At 43.1% G+C, this 17,955-nt stretch overlaps 3 protein-coding genes across 4 annotated transcripts in view; 1 reads left to right on the forward strand and 2 right to left on the reverse strand.

The window, feature by feature from the left end:
- The window catches only part of LOC121709344 (seipin-like), a 14,324-nt gene extending 7,959 nt beyond the window's left edge, over nucleotides 1-6,365 (reverse strand). The window contains exons 1-3 of one of the 2 annotated variants that reach the window (XM_042092665.1): nucleotides 6,289-6,365; nucleotides 2,190-2,661; nucleotides 247-328 (exon numbers count right to left, since the gene is read on the reverse strand). In XM_042092665.1, the coding sequence (XP_041948599.1) occupies nucleotides 247-328; nucleotides 2,190-2,512 (405 nt within the window). In that variant the 5' untranslated portion in view covers nucleotides 2,513-2,661; nucleotides 6,289-6,365. Of the gene's footprint in view, nucleotides 1-246; nucleotides 329-2,189; nucleotides 2,662-2,911; nucleotides 3,150-6,288 lie in introns of those variants that run through there. The other variant, XM_042092664.1, reaches the window with a different exon arrangement.
- A 69-nt stretch (nucleotides 6,366-6,434) lies between these two features.
- Nucleotides 6,435-11,800, forward strand: gng3 (guanine nucleotide binding protein (G protein), gamma 3). The gene is made up of 3 exons (XM_042092684.1): nucleotides 6,435-6,615; nucleotides 8,897-8,996; nucleotides 10,376-11,800. Exons 2-3 carry the CDS (start codon nucleotides 8,898-8,900, stop codon nucleotides 10,502-10,504), a joined length of 228 nt encoding a protein of 75 aa, XP_041948618.1. The 5' UTR covers nucleotides 6,435-6,615; nucleotide 8,897; the 3' UTR covers nucleotides 10,505-11,800.
- A 540-nt stretch (nucleotides 11,801-12,340) lies between these two features.
- On the reverse strand, nucleotides 12,341-17,081 carry LOC121709356 (barrier-to-autointegration factor). Its single transcript, XM_042092683.1, has 3 exons — nucleotides 16,976-17,081; nucleotides 16,011-16,166; nucleotides 12,341-13,401 (listed from the first exon to the last, which is right to left on the reverse strand). Exons 2-3 carry the CDS (start codon nucleotides 16,134-16,136, stop codon nucleotides 13,255-13,257), a joined length of 273 nt encoding a protein of 90 aa, XP_041948617.1. The 5' UTR covers nucleotides 16,137-16,166; nucleotides 16,976-17,081; the 3' UTR covers nucleotides 12,341-13,254.
- Between the last annotated feature and the right edge of the window lie 874 nt (nucleotides 17,082-17,955).

Genomic DNA, 17,955 nt, shown 5'->3' on the forward strand with positions numbered 1-17,955 from the left:
GTGTGGGCAAGCTCACCTGGTCTCTATGATGTGTGGGCTAGCTCACCTGGTCTCTACCCTATGATGTGTGGGCTAGCTCACCTGGTCTGTATGATGTGTGGGCTAGTTCACCTGGTCTCTACCCTATGATGTGTGGGCTAGCTCACCTGGTCTCTACCCTATGATGTGTGGGCTAGTTCACCTGGTCTCTACCCTATGATGTGTGGGCTAGCTCACCTGGTCTCTATGATGTGTGGGCTAGCTCACCTGGTCTCTGCCATTCTTCAGCAGAGAGATGTTAGCCATGGGGAAGGAGCAGAGGCCAGCCTCGGAGGAGTCACAGTCAGTCCTGGGGGAGGACATGAGAAACAACACACATGAGAAACATGGGGGATCGGGGGGTTAGGAGAGAACCAGCAGAGAACCAGCAAAGAACCAGGAAAGAACCAGCAGAGAACCAGGAAAGAACCAGGAGAGAACCAGCAGAGAACCAGGAAAGAAGCAGAAGAAAACCAGGAAAGAACCAGGAAAGAACCACAAGAGAACTAGAAGAGAACCAGGAAAGTCATCTGAAATTACTTTCATTGTGACACAATTAGAAGAGCATTGTTTATAAAAGTATCTGCTAACGTGTGTATGGAATGGAACTGACACCACAGGAGGATAGAGGAGGTCTCATGAGATCTGGCATTATCTGACATTTAACAGCCCAGAGCCCTTCAGAGGTAGCCTAGAAATCTAGATGCGAGGGCTAGTCTAGCAACTCTCCGTTGGCTTGTGAGTTGGAAAAATTAAACTTCTATCAGGCCAATCAAATCGTGTATAGAGACGTTAGGCGGGCTTAACATAATGATTGATGGCAGAGTTGCAACGCAACGGTTTGGCTTGAATTCCCTGCTACTTGAAAACAAAGAAGATGGATGTTGCTGTTGGCGAACAGCGTCACACGAGTTAAACTTTTTTGGGCAAAAGTTTGAACTAGCCAACTAGCTGGTGGGAAAACGCATGGGACTCATAGAAGGAATTTGAAAGACAACCGATTATCCCGCCCCTCGGACTGAGCACTGCCAACGGTGAGTGCCCAGACCCTACATTTTAATGTGGGTCTGGCTCGTCAGGCTACTTCAGAGAGAGAGTGCCATCTGACCAGAGATATTATTACAAATCTGCAACTCTACTTACAAAACAAACAGAAGGTTACCTATACCGTCTACAAAACACCTAACACGTATCATGACGGCTTAAACAGTTCAAAGGTTAAAAAATACAGAGTAAGATGGATAATGTCAAAGAAGAGGCAGAATGACCATAATTTATTATCTCTGAAGGATTCCCCGAGTGTGTGTGTGTGTGGTGCAACAACAGATCTCTTCTTCAGTGGTCAAGTGGCCCTTAATGGACATACTCCCACATACAGCCCTTAATGGACATACTCCCACATACAGTTAAGAACAAAATGATTCATACCCCTGGCAAATATTGATTTATGTTGGTTTTCTCTTGACCAATATGTTTGTTCTGACTGAAAATGCCACTGCCACATGGCTAAATGTTGTAAGACAATGTGGTAGAAACATGGACTTAAAAAAGTGTCTTCTTAAAACTTTTTATGAAAAAACTATGAGAAAAAAAAAAAGTTTATGAAAAACCAACTCTAACAGTTTTTAAATCCAGGCTTCAGACCTCAGAAATATACCAACCCTTACTGCTTTTAAATCCAGGCTTCAGACCTCAGAAATATACCAACCCTTACTGCTTTTAAATCCAGGCTTAAGACCTCAGAAATATACCAACGCTTACGGCTTTTAAATCCAGGCTTAAGACCTCAGAAACATACCAACCCTCACTGCTTTTAAATCCAGGCTTAAGACAAACCTTTTCCGTCTGGCATCTGGCAACTGCTGATCCTGAAGTTGGGTTTTGTCTTATTGCCATGTCTGTATCTGTAAATAGGCCGACTGCATGTTTGTCTGTGTGTTGGTATGTTTCTGTTACTTACTTACTGTTGCTTACTTACTAATGTTTTGTGTGTGCGTGCATGCATGCGTGCGTCCTTACCTGTCGTAGAGGTGCACAGGTGTGGCGTGCGTGTGTGCATGCGTGCGTGTCCTTACCTGCAGTACAGGTGCACAGGTGTGGCGTGCATGCGTGCGTGTCCTTACCTGTAGTACAGGTGCACAGGTGTGGCGTGCATGCGTGCGTGTCCTTACCTGTAGTACAGGTGCACAGGTGTGGCGTAGCTGACCGAGGGCATGTAGGAGTAGTAGAAGCTGCCGTAGAGGAAGATGGACACCCAGAGGAGCAGGAGCAGGACAAGCAGCACTACGGCCACCTGCAGCAGTGTGCGTCTGGCCCTCAGCAGCGTCACCGCGGTAACGTCCTGCAGCCATAGCAACACGGGCCCCATCACGGCTCCCATGTCCTCCCGGCTGCGGCCGCGTCCTGGCTGCTGACCCTCGCGAGCGCCCTCGTAGCTATGCCGCAGCTCCTCGCGTTTCACAGCAAACACCGGAGGCTTCTTCTCCGTCTGCATGTGCAACCGCCCCCTCACCTGTCCCGGGGGGCGGTCATGCACCTGAGTGTGGGGGGGGGCGCGCTGGTCTGGAGGCTGCAGACGTCTACGTTGGTCAGTTGGTCAAAGCCTGGAATCCTGCAGTCACTTGTCTCATGCTACTGGCCTGCCTGTCAAAGGAAGCAAGTTCAAGACAGGTTTCCTGTGTGGCGGTGTTTCGAGGGGCCTCCCTGACTAGAGAAAGCTGCTGTTTGGACAGAGACCCAATGCTAACGAAATGCCTCCCTCGAATGTTTTACTGGCTTGCATGCCGAACAGCTTTTAAACTAGCTGGAAACAACTTGACATGTTAATTTGTGAGGTCATCTATTTAGTCATCTTATCTATTTCAAAGAGCCGTCACAGCATTCAACAAAATACCTCTGATTATTGAAGCGCGTCTATAAGGCCAGCATTACACACATCTCATTTATCTCCATTGGAAATCTTAAAAACGCGCTATTAAACCTGCTGACAAGCACAAATACAACGAGGATCCTGCAAAGTACTGTATCAATTATCCTTGATTACTAGCTCCGCTGTAACCCTCTCTGACTGACTGTATGTTCCAATATGCGTCTGTTGCCAAAACGCTAGCGACGGCAGCCGAGAAGGACCCATAAGGCACTCCACCCCACGCCGGTTTCTGAGATTCTGAGTTTCCAGGGCGGAGTTTAGCGTGAATATTTATGAACGGAGGATGTCGTGCGCGAGTGCCTAGACGCCCATTGCTGAAGCGTGAATGAAATGGAACTGAAAATGTTGTCAAAGAAAGTAGAAGACCACGGCCTTTAACACGTTTTTGGATGTTGTCATGTGTTATTAATGGAAAGTATGACTATGTCGTGTTCGAGTTTAGATGCAATTTGGCGTCAATGTTGTTATCTTGTGTCGCAGCCAGTCAAACAAAACTTTGTGTCAGATTCAGTGGGTCGCTTACCATTAAGGATATTGGCGATTTTTACACAGTAGGCCTTGATGGTAGTCTTAGCCTAGCTAGGCTATTATGTTTTTTTATCGTTTTGATTGTAGCCTAGGCTCTGTGCATCTGTAGTGACATGTTAGCCCAGGCAGCAACATAGCCTACATCAAATTGACCCACTGTATAGCCTACAACACAAATGTCTGTGCAATAAATAGCATGTTATACATGCCTGTGTGTGTCCTAACTCTGAACAAATGGCATCCTGTCATTGCTCGCATGCACACGTGATATGTTATTCTGAGACATAATATAGGAATTACTACACATAACTAAACACACAAAAAGTTGTAAAAACAATTTATTGTATTAGTTATTTACAGCCAAGGCATATAAACTGTCCTTCAGTGGCCAGTTTACACATTCAGTGGTAGGCCTGCCAGCCCTGGCAGCAATCACATTTTATCTTCAAGACAAAAAACATTGAGTTAAGCTTAATACTGATGTCAAGCCAAAGTTGTAAAATATATATATTACCATACCAAAAAACCCACAGAGTATTGTGTGCAAGGATAAGATACAAAATAAAGTTTGGGTAATCAGCCTAAAGGACAGAAATGGGGTGCCCTGTCTATCTATTGTAGAGCAGTTTATACTTTTCAATTTTAATTTTACATAGTAAGATTGAGTCTGGCCAAGTTAGCCTAATATTCTTAGGGAATAGAACATAACAGCAGATTTGGTCGAAAATGTAAATTAATAGGCATGCATATAGAACAGCATGATATGAGCCTGTCTGGCATCAAATACACGAGTGGAGTGGTGTGTTTCTCTGTTCCTACCTGAACAGTAAACTTTCAAAGCGATAAGACCTGCTCAAAATGCCATTAACTCTATTAAGAGTTCATGGGCTTTCAAAATGATTTTGGAAACGTTATTTTAAGGTAAAAACTCCTCTGGGGTCCTTTATGCATCACATGACTAATTTGGGGTTTGAAGGGCCAGATTACTACCTGTTATAATCAGCCCATTTGTAGTCATTCACCTCAATCTGATGACTGATGAACTTTACGTTATAGCCCCCCCCATCATCCTCATTGAGCACATAGGTTCTTGTAAAGTACTAGCCTACTTAATTTGTAACCATTAGCCATTCATACCCATTCACCACACCATAACCCATTCATCTTGTGTATCTGAAGGACTTCTCTTACAGAAGGCATCATCCATGTAAAGCTAGACAGTGTTTGTAAGGTAATAAAGCATATTGACTTAATGCAGTTATGACCTTTATGGATAAACATAACCAATATACTGTAAGTGCATGGCCCATATTAATGCCCTGCTTCCCTAATGGTACAATAACAACATGATTGTATAAAACAAGTTTATAAATATACTGACTCCAAGATATCAGAATGTCCAATAAAGCATTTTTGGCAACAGAGGTAGCTAGCTGGGCATTGTAATGCAGCACAAGTACATTTGTCAAACTAAGGCTAACATGTTTGTGTAGGCAAGCATGCATGACCAAACCTCGAAACTCATTGGACATCACACACAAAAACAGATGATGTACTAACACTTTCAAGACATCTACCATGATGTCCCACTGACATTACAACCTTAAGTGCTAAATAGCCCATTTAAACAGGGCTAAATGAAAGTAATGACAATTTGATAGGCTGTAGGCTAGCCTGTCAAAGCTACACAAGATCAAAACATAGACGCCAAATTGCCTAATCGTACACTTACTCGACCACCAGTGGTCGTCGAAATTGTCACGTTTTTCCACAATATCCCATATCAACATTTAAAAACGATTTAAAATTGCTGTAGTCTTCTAGCTTCTTTACCAACATTTTCAGTTCCATTTGAGTCACGCTTCATGAACGCTCTCTAGGCGCGCGCGCACGACATCCTCCGTTTATAAATATTCACGCTAAACTCCACCCGACTCCACCCATGGAAACCCAGAATCTCAGAAACCGTATATCTGGTAACACCGGCGAGTCTGAAAACAACGCGTGTGCTGATTGCCCGGGACTGAGCCCGATCCTCAGTGTCCAGGGTTACATGAGATATCACTGAGGAGCATATGCTTTCAGAGTAGTAGATTAGCTGGCAATGAAAACATGTCTTTAGACATCAGTTTGTAATTATATTGAGTTCAAGTGTGGTGAATTCCAAAATTTAATTGTAAAGCCTTCATTTTGTTAACATGCAATGAGAGTGATTGACACTGACTCTCCTCTATCAGTAGCTACCCTGACCTTGCTCCTATCCTCCGCACTTCACATCAGTCTGGTAGGCTATCATCTGTCCACATCAGCCTCTCTGGAACCTGAGTGAGTGTGTGTGTGTGTGTGTGTGTGGTGATGGAGATTGAGGGAGATGGGGGGACGTGATATGCGAGGCAGGGTGGGGGGTGTGGTGGGTGGAGGAGTGTGTTTGTGTGTGTGTGTGTGTGGGGGGGGGGTTACCATCTGAGGCTAATGATGTCGCAACTGAAGAGGGGGTTTATAAGATCTCCGCCAAGGTGGGAGAGACCATTACAGCAAAATGGTGCCATGGTGCTCGAAAGACAAAGAGGCTGAGACTGCAGCAGTTCCCATGGTAACAGGATAGGGGAGGGTGGGGGGGAGGGGGAATTGATGGATGTGTCTAATGCAAGGCTGAAACTACATCCAATATATAGCACTCACGGCCAGAGCTTTTAAGTGCATCAATACGCACACACGGCAACAGCCATTTTCACTTCAGGATCATTCCCCTGCTCTCATCTTATTGATTTTCTCTAATGGGGTCCACACCACCCTCAAATCCCCCCTCTTACCCCTCAATATGGTACAGTCCAGCCCACTCAGAGAAATCAATTCCAGTGGCACCACCTCCCTCCCTCTGGCACGTTCCACTGGATGCAGGGGGGGAGTTGCCTGTACACCCAGAGACTGGTGCTCACTGTAGCAGAATTGCGGTGCACTGGACTGAGCAGAGGGAGAGTGAGGGAGCATCCACATCGTCTATGAGGGTGGGGTCCGGCCGGGCTGAAATCACAAACACAGAGACAGAGAGAAGGGGAGCGAGGCGCCCAGAGAAGAGACGAGAAGAGACGAGAAGAGAAGAGGAGGGAGAGTAACGCCAGAAGAGGAAGACAGCAAGGGTAAGAGCCGAGAGGGGAGGAAGAAGGGAAGAGGAGAAAAAAAGGAGGAGAGGGAGGCAGAGGGGAGGCCAGAAGGAAATCATCACACCTCCATGGTCCGTCCGTCTCTTCCTCCCATTCTCTCTCTCTCTCTCATTCCGCCATTCTCTCTCTCTCTCTCTTTTTCAAATCAGAGTATTTTCTTGCTTGTGTATTTTGGCTATGTTGTGGGTAACAATGTGGATATATGTACATAGATATACAGAGCTGTAGCTTTCACACACATACACACAGATACAGGAACACACACACACACACACACACGCACACAGTCATACACACAAGCAGACTGGTCTGAAGCTGGATGCTATGAGGGTTGTAAATGTTTTCTTGCTAGGAATGGTGCGCCGTCACGCTGTGTGTATCAGATGAGAATGCACCCAGCGCAGCCGCCTCTATGCTGTGTCTGTATCACCAGAGAGACTGACGCGTTTAACGAGTCGCTCCATTGACATATAGAAAGATTACATTGCTTTACGCATACTGGTTAAAGGCACTTGTTCTGAATAATGATATGATGTTAATAAATAAAAATAAATGGACAAGAAAAATAATTCTAAAACACCTAAGACATCTTGTATACGTTACTGTCACTGTGATTCTAAACACCTAAGACATCTTGGTATACGTTATTACTGTCACTGTGATTCTAAACACCTAAGACATCTTGTATTATACTGTCACTGTGTTGGATGTATTGCTTTGCATTTAGGCTATCTATCCTTGCCTATAACAGATACAAACAGGTCATCGTAAGAGTGTTTTGGGGGTCTTAGCTTCCCTGTCTGGTGTGTGATGCCATGCGGTGGTGACCTCCAATCTTTAAGATCAGGTTTAGGGTTTCTAGGGCAGGCTGCGCTCAACAGGAAGCACTAATGACTCCAGTGGAGAAAAGTCCCTGGAGAGAAACAGAGAAACAGTCTGTGGTGTGAGTGTGTGTGTGTGTGGTGTATGTGTGTGTCTGAGAGAGAAAGAAAAAGAGAGAGAGAGAAAGAGAGAGAGAGGGAGAGGGAGAGGGAGAGAGAGAGAGAGAGGGACAGGATGATTATGGGAGGTGTCTGTAGGACTCTGATCTGATCAAGAAACCATAGTGTTCCAGTGGTATAGTTATATATTTGATATATCACCATAGTGTTCCAATGGTATAGTTATATATTTGATATATCACCATAGTGTTCCAATGGTATAGTTATATATTTGATATATCACCATAGTGTTGCAGTGGTATAGTTATATATTTGATATATCACCAAAGTGTTCCAGTGTTATAGTTATATATTTGATATATCACTGCTCATTTGTGAGTGATACTTTGTTGATGAAGAATATGATATGATTCCATAGACTTTATTCAATGCCTTGTATCGCATGGTTGTCAAGCATAATGACCAAACAGAAATAAAAATTTAAAGTTAAATTTGCAATGGGGTCATTCCTTGTGAAATCACCCAATTTCAGCTCAATTTGGCAGGTGACCCTCTCCGAAAAAATCTGAAAAAAATCACAGGTGTTTGTAGACCAAATCCATGCATAAATTCAAGTTAATGCATGGACAGGACCTTATAATCCATACATGAGTGGGAAAAAAATCTGATGAATTTGTGTCACATACTTTTTGAATGACAAGCCCTCAAAGGTGGTGATGTTTTTTCACATAATGAATTTATAGCCATTTTCAGAGCTTTGCAGAGGGGGAATTACACAAGATACACCTGATTTGATTGGATTGTTTAATTCAACAGGAAAATGTACTTCTATTCACATAGTTTCACTAATGTGTGTGAAATACCAAAAGAGCCAATAATGTTGGAAGTTGAACAAAAAGGATTGTTCACCACGATGCTTAAAATGACTTGAAACTTCAAAGGGCTGTAGTTTTGGAACCATTAGTGATACATATATACTATTTAAGATTTATGCATAGGTTTGGTCTACAAACACCTGTGATTTTTTTTCAGATTTTTTGGGAGAGGGTGACCTGCCAGCCACTGGGTGATTTGACATGGAATGACCCAATGTGTATTCAAACTATAATAATATTTTCTTTCTTTTACGATTCAATTGACACTCTCTGACGTGTTTTCCTTTTTGAGTAAGAAATCAATGTAAACAAGTAGCTGCATTATGCATACACTTATTTCATTTCCTGTGTGTGTGTGTGTGTTTGTATATATATGTGTGTGTGTGGGTGTGCATGTGTGTGTGTGTGTGTACTGTACATGTGTGTGTGTTTTGGTGACAGGATGAAAGGAGACACCCCAGTGAACAGCACCATGAGTGTGGGACAGGCCCGGAAGCTGGTGGAACAGCTGAAAATTGAAGCCAGTTTCTGCCGCATCAAGGTGAGAGACAGATGCACTGGTCCTGTCTTACCCTCTCCCATGGTTGCCACGGCACCGGCAGTGTCCTGCCATCTGAGAAGGCTGACACTGTGTCCAGGTGTGGCCAGTCTGGTAGGGGCATACAGCTTACAGCAGAGGGACTGGGGGCATACCGCTTACAGCAGAGGGACTGGGGCATGCAGGCTAGCAGCAGGGGGACTGGGGGCATGCAGGCTAGCAGCAGGGGGACTGGGGGCATTGGGGGCATACCGCTTACAGCAGAGGGACTGGGGCATGCAGGCTAGCAGCAGTGGAACTGGGGGTATGCAGGCTAGCAGCAGGGAGGCTGTCCGTCTCCATCTCCAGCAGGTAGCTTCCGAGATGCCAGCACTCCTGGTACTGGCTGGAGATGCCAGCACTCCGGGCACTCCTGCTATGCTAACAGCAGACTAATAATGGGGCACTCCTGCTATGCTAACCACTCCTGCTATGCTAACAGCAGACTAAAAAGATTGGTTTGGTACGTGTGGACTTGGCCTAATAATGGGGCACTGTGATCCAGCACTCCTGCTAGGCTAACTTAATGGGGCACTGTGATCCAGGGTGTGGATACACAGGGAGAGATGTTTGGCTAAATATTCCCAACTGCAATACTTCAAATTCTCCACCTGTTCGGTTCTGTGTAGCTCTCCAAAAAGGTTGAAGGAAAATTATCTTAAACCTGATAAAAACAGTCACTTGGTAAACCTGTTAAAATCAAATCAAACTCACAGCCTACAAACTGAGAAGATAAAGGAGTTGGAAGGAGCCTTAAAACACAGACAAAGCTTGTTCAGATGTTTTGAGTGGAGATCAGCTATGTGAATACATGCTACTACTATGTCCAGCTAGCTCTTGGCCATGTTCATTTTGTCAAAGCGGCTCTTAGAATTAAAAAGGTTGGGCACTCCTGCTATGCTAACAGCAGACTAATAATGGGGCAATGTGATCCAGGTTGTTGATACACAGGTAGATATTTAGCTAAATATCTCCAACACCTTCAATACTTCAAATCCTGATGTGAATGAGGCTTTAGGTTGCATGATGTATTATGGGTAATGACTCTCTACACAGTCATTTGGTATCAGGCTTTGGTTATGAGCAAAGAGTATAGAAGTTACTTCTATACTCTTTGGTATGAGGGCCAGTCCCTTATAGCACTCGTAGTCCAGGGCAAAAGTTCTTCAGCACACAGAGCACTTGCCTCAGACCACTGTTTTATTGTTAGTATTAATGTGTCATGAAATATCATATGAGCTGGTGCAGTTTTTCAACTTTAGCACGGCTCTGCACCTCCTCAGACGGCGTCTAGATTTGACACTACTCCATGTAAACATTCCATTGACCTCTGACCCCGGCAGGTTTCCAAAGCAGCGGCAGACCTGATGGCGTACTGTGATGCACACGTGTGTGAGGATCCTCTGATCACCCCGGTGCCCACCTCAGAGAACCCCTTCAGGGAAAAGAAGTTCTTCTGTGCCCTGCTGTGACCAGGACCAGGGCAGCCATGGCACAGCGGAGAGGAGGGGGATACTATGCCTACTCTAGATTGCAAATTTCTATACATGCATTTCGGACACACACACACACACACACATGCAGATACACAAGTCACTGAACCAATTGACATGTGGTGAGACAAAATTCTTACCATAAGCTAAGTTTTTTTGAAGTGCAAACTTATTTATTAAAAGATGTCTGTAACAACAACAAAAAGTGAACAAAAATAGATCGAAAAACTAAAGTATATGATTATATGATGGGAAAACAACAGTACATGCAGTCACACTCATACATACACACACACACATAGACAGACACAGAAACAACAGCAAGCACACTTCATTTTTTGGATAATCAAATGAAACTAGGTGGTGGGGTAGCCGTGGAAACTAATGACGCGAAACTTTTAATACTAATTCTGTGCTGGTCGATGTCATTTATCTTTTTTTCTGTGCATCAATATGCTTTCTTGGCTATTCAGTGCATTTCTGTTTGCCTTCTGTTATTTTGGTTTGGTGTGGAAGAGTGGTGTGTAGCTAGATGTTGTTTGGGTGTCGGTGCAAGGCGTTAGCCGTCAGACAGCACCGGCATCTCAGATTGCAGCCGATTGTGGGGCGGATCTGGGGTCGCTATGGCCCAGGTCTGGCCCTGGTCCGCTCCATAGTTTGACTGCGTGTCTGGGATGTGTGTTTGCATGCAAACCCTGCTCTTAACATTCCACTGAATACGCCAAATCTGTGTCCCTGACCGGATGGTAGCAGGGACAGAGTCACATGTGTACACACGCATCGGTACAGGTGCTGGACAGTCATACAACAGCAAAACAAGGAGATGGGTATTCACATACACACACTTGTTTATGAGACGCAGTAGTTCATTGTCAAATTGTGACTGGTGAACTTATATTGAATAGTTTGTGGATAAACATATGTTCTTTTTAGCTGCAGGGTGGGTAAACGGTCAATAGGTTGAGAGTGGCTTTCTGATGTTGTATACTTAAATATCCAACTCTGGGAGCAACACCATCAGTTCTCTGGGAGTTTCTTCTCTATGTAAGGAACTCTTCATATTAGCCACATGCCATTTGTGTTGCCCCTCTCCTTCTGTAAGGATGATATTTATGTCCCTGAATACTGCAGTTTCATCATATCAGCTAATATTTTCAGGGACATCTCGGTTCAAAGACATGTCAAACAGTCATCTTTTTAAGGACCCAATTTCAGATTTTGTCTGTAAGGAACATGGGAAATGTACTATGCCCAAATAAAACCCCTCACCACAAACGCAAAGTGTGCAGATGTTCTTTTCAAATACAGCATGCCTTCTAATACCCAGTCACTGCTAAACTAGGGAACAGGACACTTTTCTCTAGTGACAGGAATTCACAGCACTGGGTTCAGGATTCTCTAGGTCTATGGGTTCGGGATTCTCTAGGTCTACACTGTATTGTTGGAAAAACACATTAGAAAGGGAAATTGCACAAACACACTAGCGTGTATAAGCTGGTATTGACAAATTAGTTAGAATGTTCCAAATGTTTCAGTTTACCAACACGAAGGAAGGCCTATGCCAATGTTCCTGGCACGTTCCTTCTGATCGTTAAAGACGGTCCTAGTTCTAGACTAAAGGACATCTTCTAGAGACTCAGAAAGAGTTGGCTATACACAAACTGACATTAAATGCATGGCACAAAAAAGCAATAGTTTGTTTTCTGTAATTCTACATTTCCTGGTGCATCTAAAGTAAAGGACAAATTATTGGCCCTGAAAGCCTAGAGTCTCAAATAAGCAAGGCCTTCAATAATAGAAGAGAATAGCCAGTAACTATCTTTACACTTTATTGTTCTTTCAAACATGTATTGATTCTTTAAAAAAATGCACAAACCTTACAGACAAATATTACATGCTGAAATCATCGATGTTTAACAATTGTGAAATGGAAAAGAGAAAGCAGAATGGAAAACATTCTGTGCATTATGTCTGCGTTCACATTTTGGCCAATGGTGACAGGCAGTAGCTTTAATTTGCGTGTGCTCAACATATCTAGCAGCAAGACGACCTTCTACTGCTGTGCCACTGCCACGCTCAGCTTTGCTTTGTGTCGTATTTGGATAAGAAACAGACCCAAGGGCCAGCCAGTCATGTTTGGAACAGGAGAGAGAAACAATGTTGTTCTACACCCAATGAGACTGCATATATTTAAAAACATATCCTTCAAAATCGCTTAAAAACTGGATCAACATTAGGGAGCTTGCATGATGTATGCCAACAGTATGTGTTTGTAATACGCATTTTCACTGGAGATTAAATAACAGTCGAATAAGGCATCCTTTAACTGAGCAGTGAAGACAATCAGTAGACCACAGACGCTGCTCACGTGAACGCGCCCAACTTGTGTTAAGAGTCATGGTAGCTGAAACTGAAACCCAAAGAACTAAAGAAAATATTTAGAACCCCCGTCCATGACATGTCATCAGTTATACGCAGAAGCTCAGCAGACAATCTGGAGCTAGACTAGACATTACGGCAGATGGGCGTTGCAGATGCCCAGTTGTGGTGAACTAGCGGAGCTTACTTGCTGCTCTAGGGGGCTGTGGCTCAGTGCTATCACTACCAAACCAGCATCACTCACAAGTTGTTAGCACGGGAGGCCTGTGCACTTTAGAGGTAAAACATGTGAATTATATTTATATATGTATAAAAAAAGACAAGAAAGAGAAAACAGCGGAGCTGGTCGTCTACAGGAAGGAGTCGCACCACTCTCGAAGGCAGCCGTAGCAGTCACCTTGCTGTTTGGAATTGGCACCACATGTGTCTTTCAACCAATCACGGAAGAGCTCTTCATCCTTCTTCAAGACCAGGAACTGGCCAAGTACTACGTATGCCTGCAGAAAGGGAAACAGCAGGAGAAAAAATGAATGAGTGGAAATAAAAACGTACAAAAATACACAAACAAAAACAAGCACTGTTGTGATATTATCCCTCCACTCACGTTACTAAGACTATACTGTACACTAGAGATGGGAGATATTGCTTAAATGATAATTGACCATGAAGGCAGATGGCACATGCCACCAATACATCAGCAGTGGTATGGGCCCTTGCCAAGAGCAGCTTTATAATTCACCCCATTCAGTCCCCATTGACTGCACCATGCATAGTATTATATTTAGTATATCATAATATTATATATAATCGCAAATACAACAGAGTCTGAAGCTTTGAAACGAGAGTGTGCAGATCAATACATCAGGCAAATATTACACATAAAAATACACCATTTGAGTGTAGACCACATCAAATATTACATACACAGATAGACCATTTGAGTGTAGACTACATCAAATATTACATAGATAGACCATTTGAGTGTAGACCACATAAAGGAGTGGAGTATACCAGGGTATCTGCACATTTTCCAAGTGCAAATTTAAAGATATTTAAGACCTTTTCAAGACATCTTAATGGAAAAATTAAGACTATACCACGGCAAAAAGATACATACGACAACTTAAAATTGTTTTATGCAACAGTTTTTTTTTCTACTAATTTTAACCCCCACCCAATTTTGGATGTCTACAGAAGTTACAAAATATATTTTGGCGAAAGAAAATTAATTGTGTGAATTACCTTCACAGCTATAAATGCCTAATTTTATGGCTGTACATATCTGGTTGTGCTTACTGGCTGAGACTGACTGTTCTTCACCTGTATCTGTAGTAGCCTATATTACTTGCCAAAGACATGTGCACTGGACTGGATTCCCTTCAATATTTTTTTTCTAAGTTAGACTAAGCTATTTACATATTTTAATAGGCCTACTTTATATCACTTACTATGTGCATCTATTCCCAATCCCATATGCATCATATGTCCCATATACAGCACAGCAAATTACAGTTAATCCACTACTTTACATTTTGCATACCAGTTGTATTTAAACAAACCAAAGCTTGACTGAAACATTGTAAAACATTGTTTTGTTTTAAATTAATTAAGAGACAGGTCCTCCTCGGATCCTGCTGAAAACTGCTGGTTTCATCTCAAGCACGCACGTATTATGAACGCACTTTTTTTTTATGTAGCAGTCGCCGACAATCAAAAAAAATATGCGGTTATATTTCACAACTTTTGCGAAGTAGGCCTACTGGGAAAGTCTGGCAAACAAGCTGCTGACAGATATTAGCCTACAGGTATTATAACTTAGACAGATATTTTCTTCCCTAGGCTAGGTAGATAGATAGATACTTTATTGATCCCCAGGGGAAATTCAAGAACCAGGCCAGCAACACACGCTGGAAAGATGCAAACAGATCAACTTAACATGTACAGTATTTCCTTCTGATTGCGAAAAGTCAGTCCGTGGTTCCTTCATAAATTGCGCAGCAAATTATCAGACGAGTGACAGAAGCACTGCGCATAATTTGACCAGCAGTCTTCGCGTCCATAGTTTGTGAAACCATGCTGCATCCGAGCAGATTCTAGATGCCCAGCGCAACTCCAAAAAGGAGGACAAATGAGCGTCCGGATTGAGGCTGCGCCGGACAGAGCTTTTAAAATCCATATGTCCGGCCTAAATTCGAACGTATGGCCACCCTATCGCTAACTGGCTTATCAACTTTCTCCCGCTCACGTAGGCTACCTGTGTATCTCTCAGGCCTCGGCTACACCACGAAAACCTCAGGCATATTTGTACATATTATTACCGTTTTCACACCTTTAAAAGGGACACCAGGCAACGTTTTCGTGTTAATTACTCATCTTCGTAAGTCGGTATATGGTTAAATGACTCATTACAGGGCGAATGAAGACTCTCTCGCTCGCCCCTACTGCCTGTAGGAAGAATATCCCGCTTGCAAGTTCAGTGTATCGTACCCGGCGACCGAAGCAGTTTCAGTTTCCATCCTGCATCCACAGCACAGAGGGAGGCTAACGAAACGCTAGCGATTGTTGCAAACGTGTGTATATGCAGAGCCGGCGAAGAAGCAGCGAAAACCCTTGTCGGAAGATGCAAAGAAAAGGAAAAGAGCTTCAGACCGAGCGAGGGGGAGTTTCGTAGAGAAAAAGCATCAGGCTTGCCTGGTGTCCCTTTAACCACACCCGTGAAAATAATCTTCACTCTGCAACCACTACACTTCCTCCCGTAGCCTTATATAGTCACTTATACAATTGCGTTCGGATGGATGGAGACATTTCACTCGCTGGCGAGTGGCGGTCCCATACGCAAATTGAATACCTCCCTTTCGAAAATGTAAGACTTTTTTAGGCCTTAAAAACCGAAAGTTGTACTTAAGACTTTTTAAGGATCCGCGGGAACCCTGGTATACACAGTGGTGGGATGTTCACTCTGAACTCTTGAGTAAGATGCAGCAGTACACTAAAGATGTGTTATTAAGATAGCATTATACCTTTGTGCCTAAATGATTTGACAAAGTGATTATACCTTTGTGCCAATGATTTGACAAGATCTACTTGCAGGCAGTCTGAGGCTCACCTTATCAAAACCTTTCTCCTCCAGACGCTTGCCGAGAACCTCTCCGATGCCTGCTAGAGCATTTACCGACTTCTCGCCCATGGGCTCGGCCACAAACTCTTTATGCTTTTGGGATGTTGACGACATCTTGGTTCAGGTGACTTCCGTCAAGCGCCTCTGTGTAAAACAAACACAAATGCAATCCTGTAACTGCAGCCTGGAGTCAACAAAATAGTCTATAGACAAAGCCTCTGTGTAAAACAAATACAATCCTGTAACTGCAGCCTTGAGTCAACTGAATAGTCTTTAGACAAGGGTGTCATAACACAACAAGGTTGTTATTGTTAACAGAGTTAGCTAACTAAGTTAAATCAGTGGGGATCTGCCAAAAGTAAACCTGTATTAAGAGTTCACAATAATATTAACTTTCCAAACGGAAAATGCAGCGATGCTAAATGTGCGTACAAAACTGGCAACGTTAAGCTTAGGCTGGGACGCGAACCAATACCATCAGGTTGAAGTATGCTAACCACGACCATTAAGTTCCAAGGGGTAACGTTAATGTTAAGCTAGCTAATACGATTGAAACTGCGCGCCAAATCGCTAGGACACACTGAACTGACTGTTCAATCACAAGCTGACAAGAATTAGTACATTTGCAAACAGTGGCCTCCACTTGCAGAGGGACTGGCGTTATATTACACTATCTAAAAAGATACATTTAGTTATAGGAGTGTAACAACGCTTAGTTAGCCATACAGCTAGCTAACAAAAAGAACAGCTGCAGCCATGGAGTTGGAGGCATTTCCAGATAGCCGGTGGCTGCAGCTAACGTTAACTAGCTACAAATGATCTCATTCAAATTACACACTTATAAGAATTCTTACAACACAGACAGAAGACAAACAAGTTGCCATATAACTGATCAACACAACTACTAACTTTACTATGGCTGAAATAAAAAATAAAAGCATTGGCCTTTCTACCTTTTTGATAGTGTGAAGTCAGCAGTCTCTCCACTCAGCGTTGTCTACAAAGTAAAGGCGCTCTCAAATTCCAACATAACTTCCTGATCCGTTAGTGACATCACTTCCGCTTACACTGCCCTCTGGTGAAACTTAAAACATGCAAAACAGGTCAGTCAGTCATATCTGATCACCTAATATCACTCTCTCTAACTGATCAATTATCTGATTTTCAGTGCTCCTTTTGTATGAATGAACAGAACATTTTCTTAGTTGCTTATACAACAAATATGTATGTAGGCCTATGTATGTATGTATGTATGTATGTATGTATGTATGTTAGATCTACATAATATAGGCATATGTTAACCCTCAGGGGCAAGCGTTATAGAACCTATTTGAAGAACTATAGAGTCTACTTTGTGCTTCTCTGTGTAACATGTGGATTGTTATGGGATGGGATTTGGCAGACGCTTTTGTCCAAAGCGAAGGATGGTGTCTCCCCCTACAGCTGGATTCTCCCTGAATGAACAGTGCAGAAGCAGGTAGAGTCTATTCGCCTTAAGTAAACTTAAAAGTAAAATGATTCGACGACCGCTTTTCTAATTAATATAATGGGCCACGTTAAATATTTCATGGCCACCAGATGGCGACACTGCACTTCGGGCCTTATTTGGGTGTATGCAAGCAGTGAAATGCCGTCATCTGGTGGCCGTGCAGCGCAATAGCGCCATGACATATTTCATTTAACAGGAAATTACGGTAGAAAATCTTGTTGTTCCTTACAAATTGTTTGTCTAATCCATCTGGTGTTGTTCTTTTAAAACTTCATTCCTTTATAAATTGTGATGTAGCCTAATATTAAGGTACATTTTTGAATGTAATTACTCTGACATTCAACATAAGATAGCCATCAATTTGAGCAAAGGGCAGTGTTAGGGGCTGCCACTTTTAATAAGATTTCTCCACATTGCTTAAGCCAAATTCTGTTATCCTTGATG

Source organism: Alosa sapidissima, chromosome 5 (genome assembly GCF_018492685.1).
Source record: "Alosa sapidissima isolate fAloSap1 chromosome 5, fAloSap1.pri, whole genome shotgun sequence".
In the NCBI taxonomy this organism is placed as follows: domain Eukaryota; kingdom Metazoa; phylum Chordata; class Actinopteri; order Clupeiformes; family Clupeidae; genus Alosa; species Alosa sapidissima.

Bases quoted from the DNA above. Each gene is read 5' to 3' on its own strand.
- gng3 (XM_042092684.1), top strand. From the start codon at position 8,898: ATGAAAGGAGACACCCCAGTGAACAGCACCATGAGTGTGGGACAGGCC. The intron at 8,997-10,375 runs GTGAGAGACAGA...TGACCCCGGCAG, and splicing joins CCAGTTTCTGCCGCATCAAG to GTTTCCAAAGCAGCGGCAGA.
- LOC121709356 (XM_042092683.1), bottom strand. From the start codon at position 16,136: ATGTCGTCAACATCCCAAAAGCATAAAGAGTTTGTGGCCGAGCCCATG. The intron at 13,402-16,010 runs GTGAGCCTCAGA...CCCTTTCTGCAG, and splicing joins AGGAGAAAGGTTTTGATAAG to GCATACGTAGTACTTGGCCA.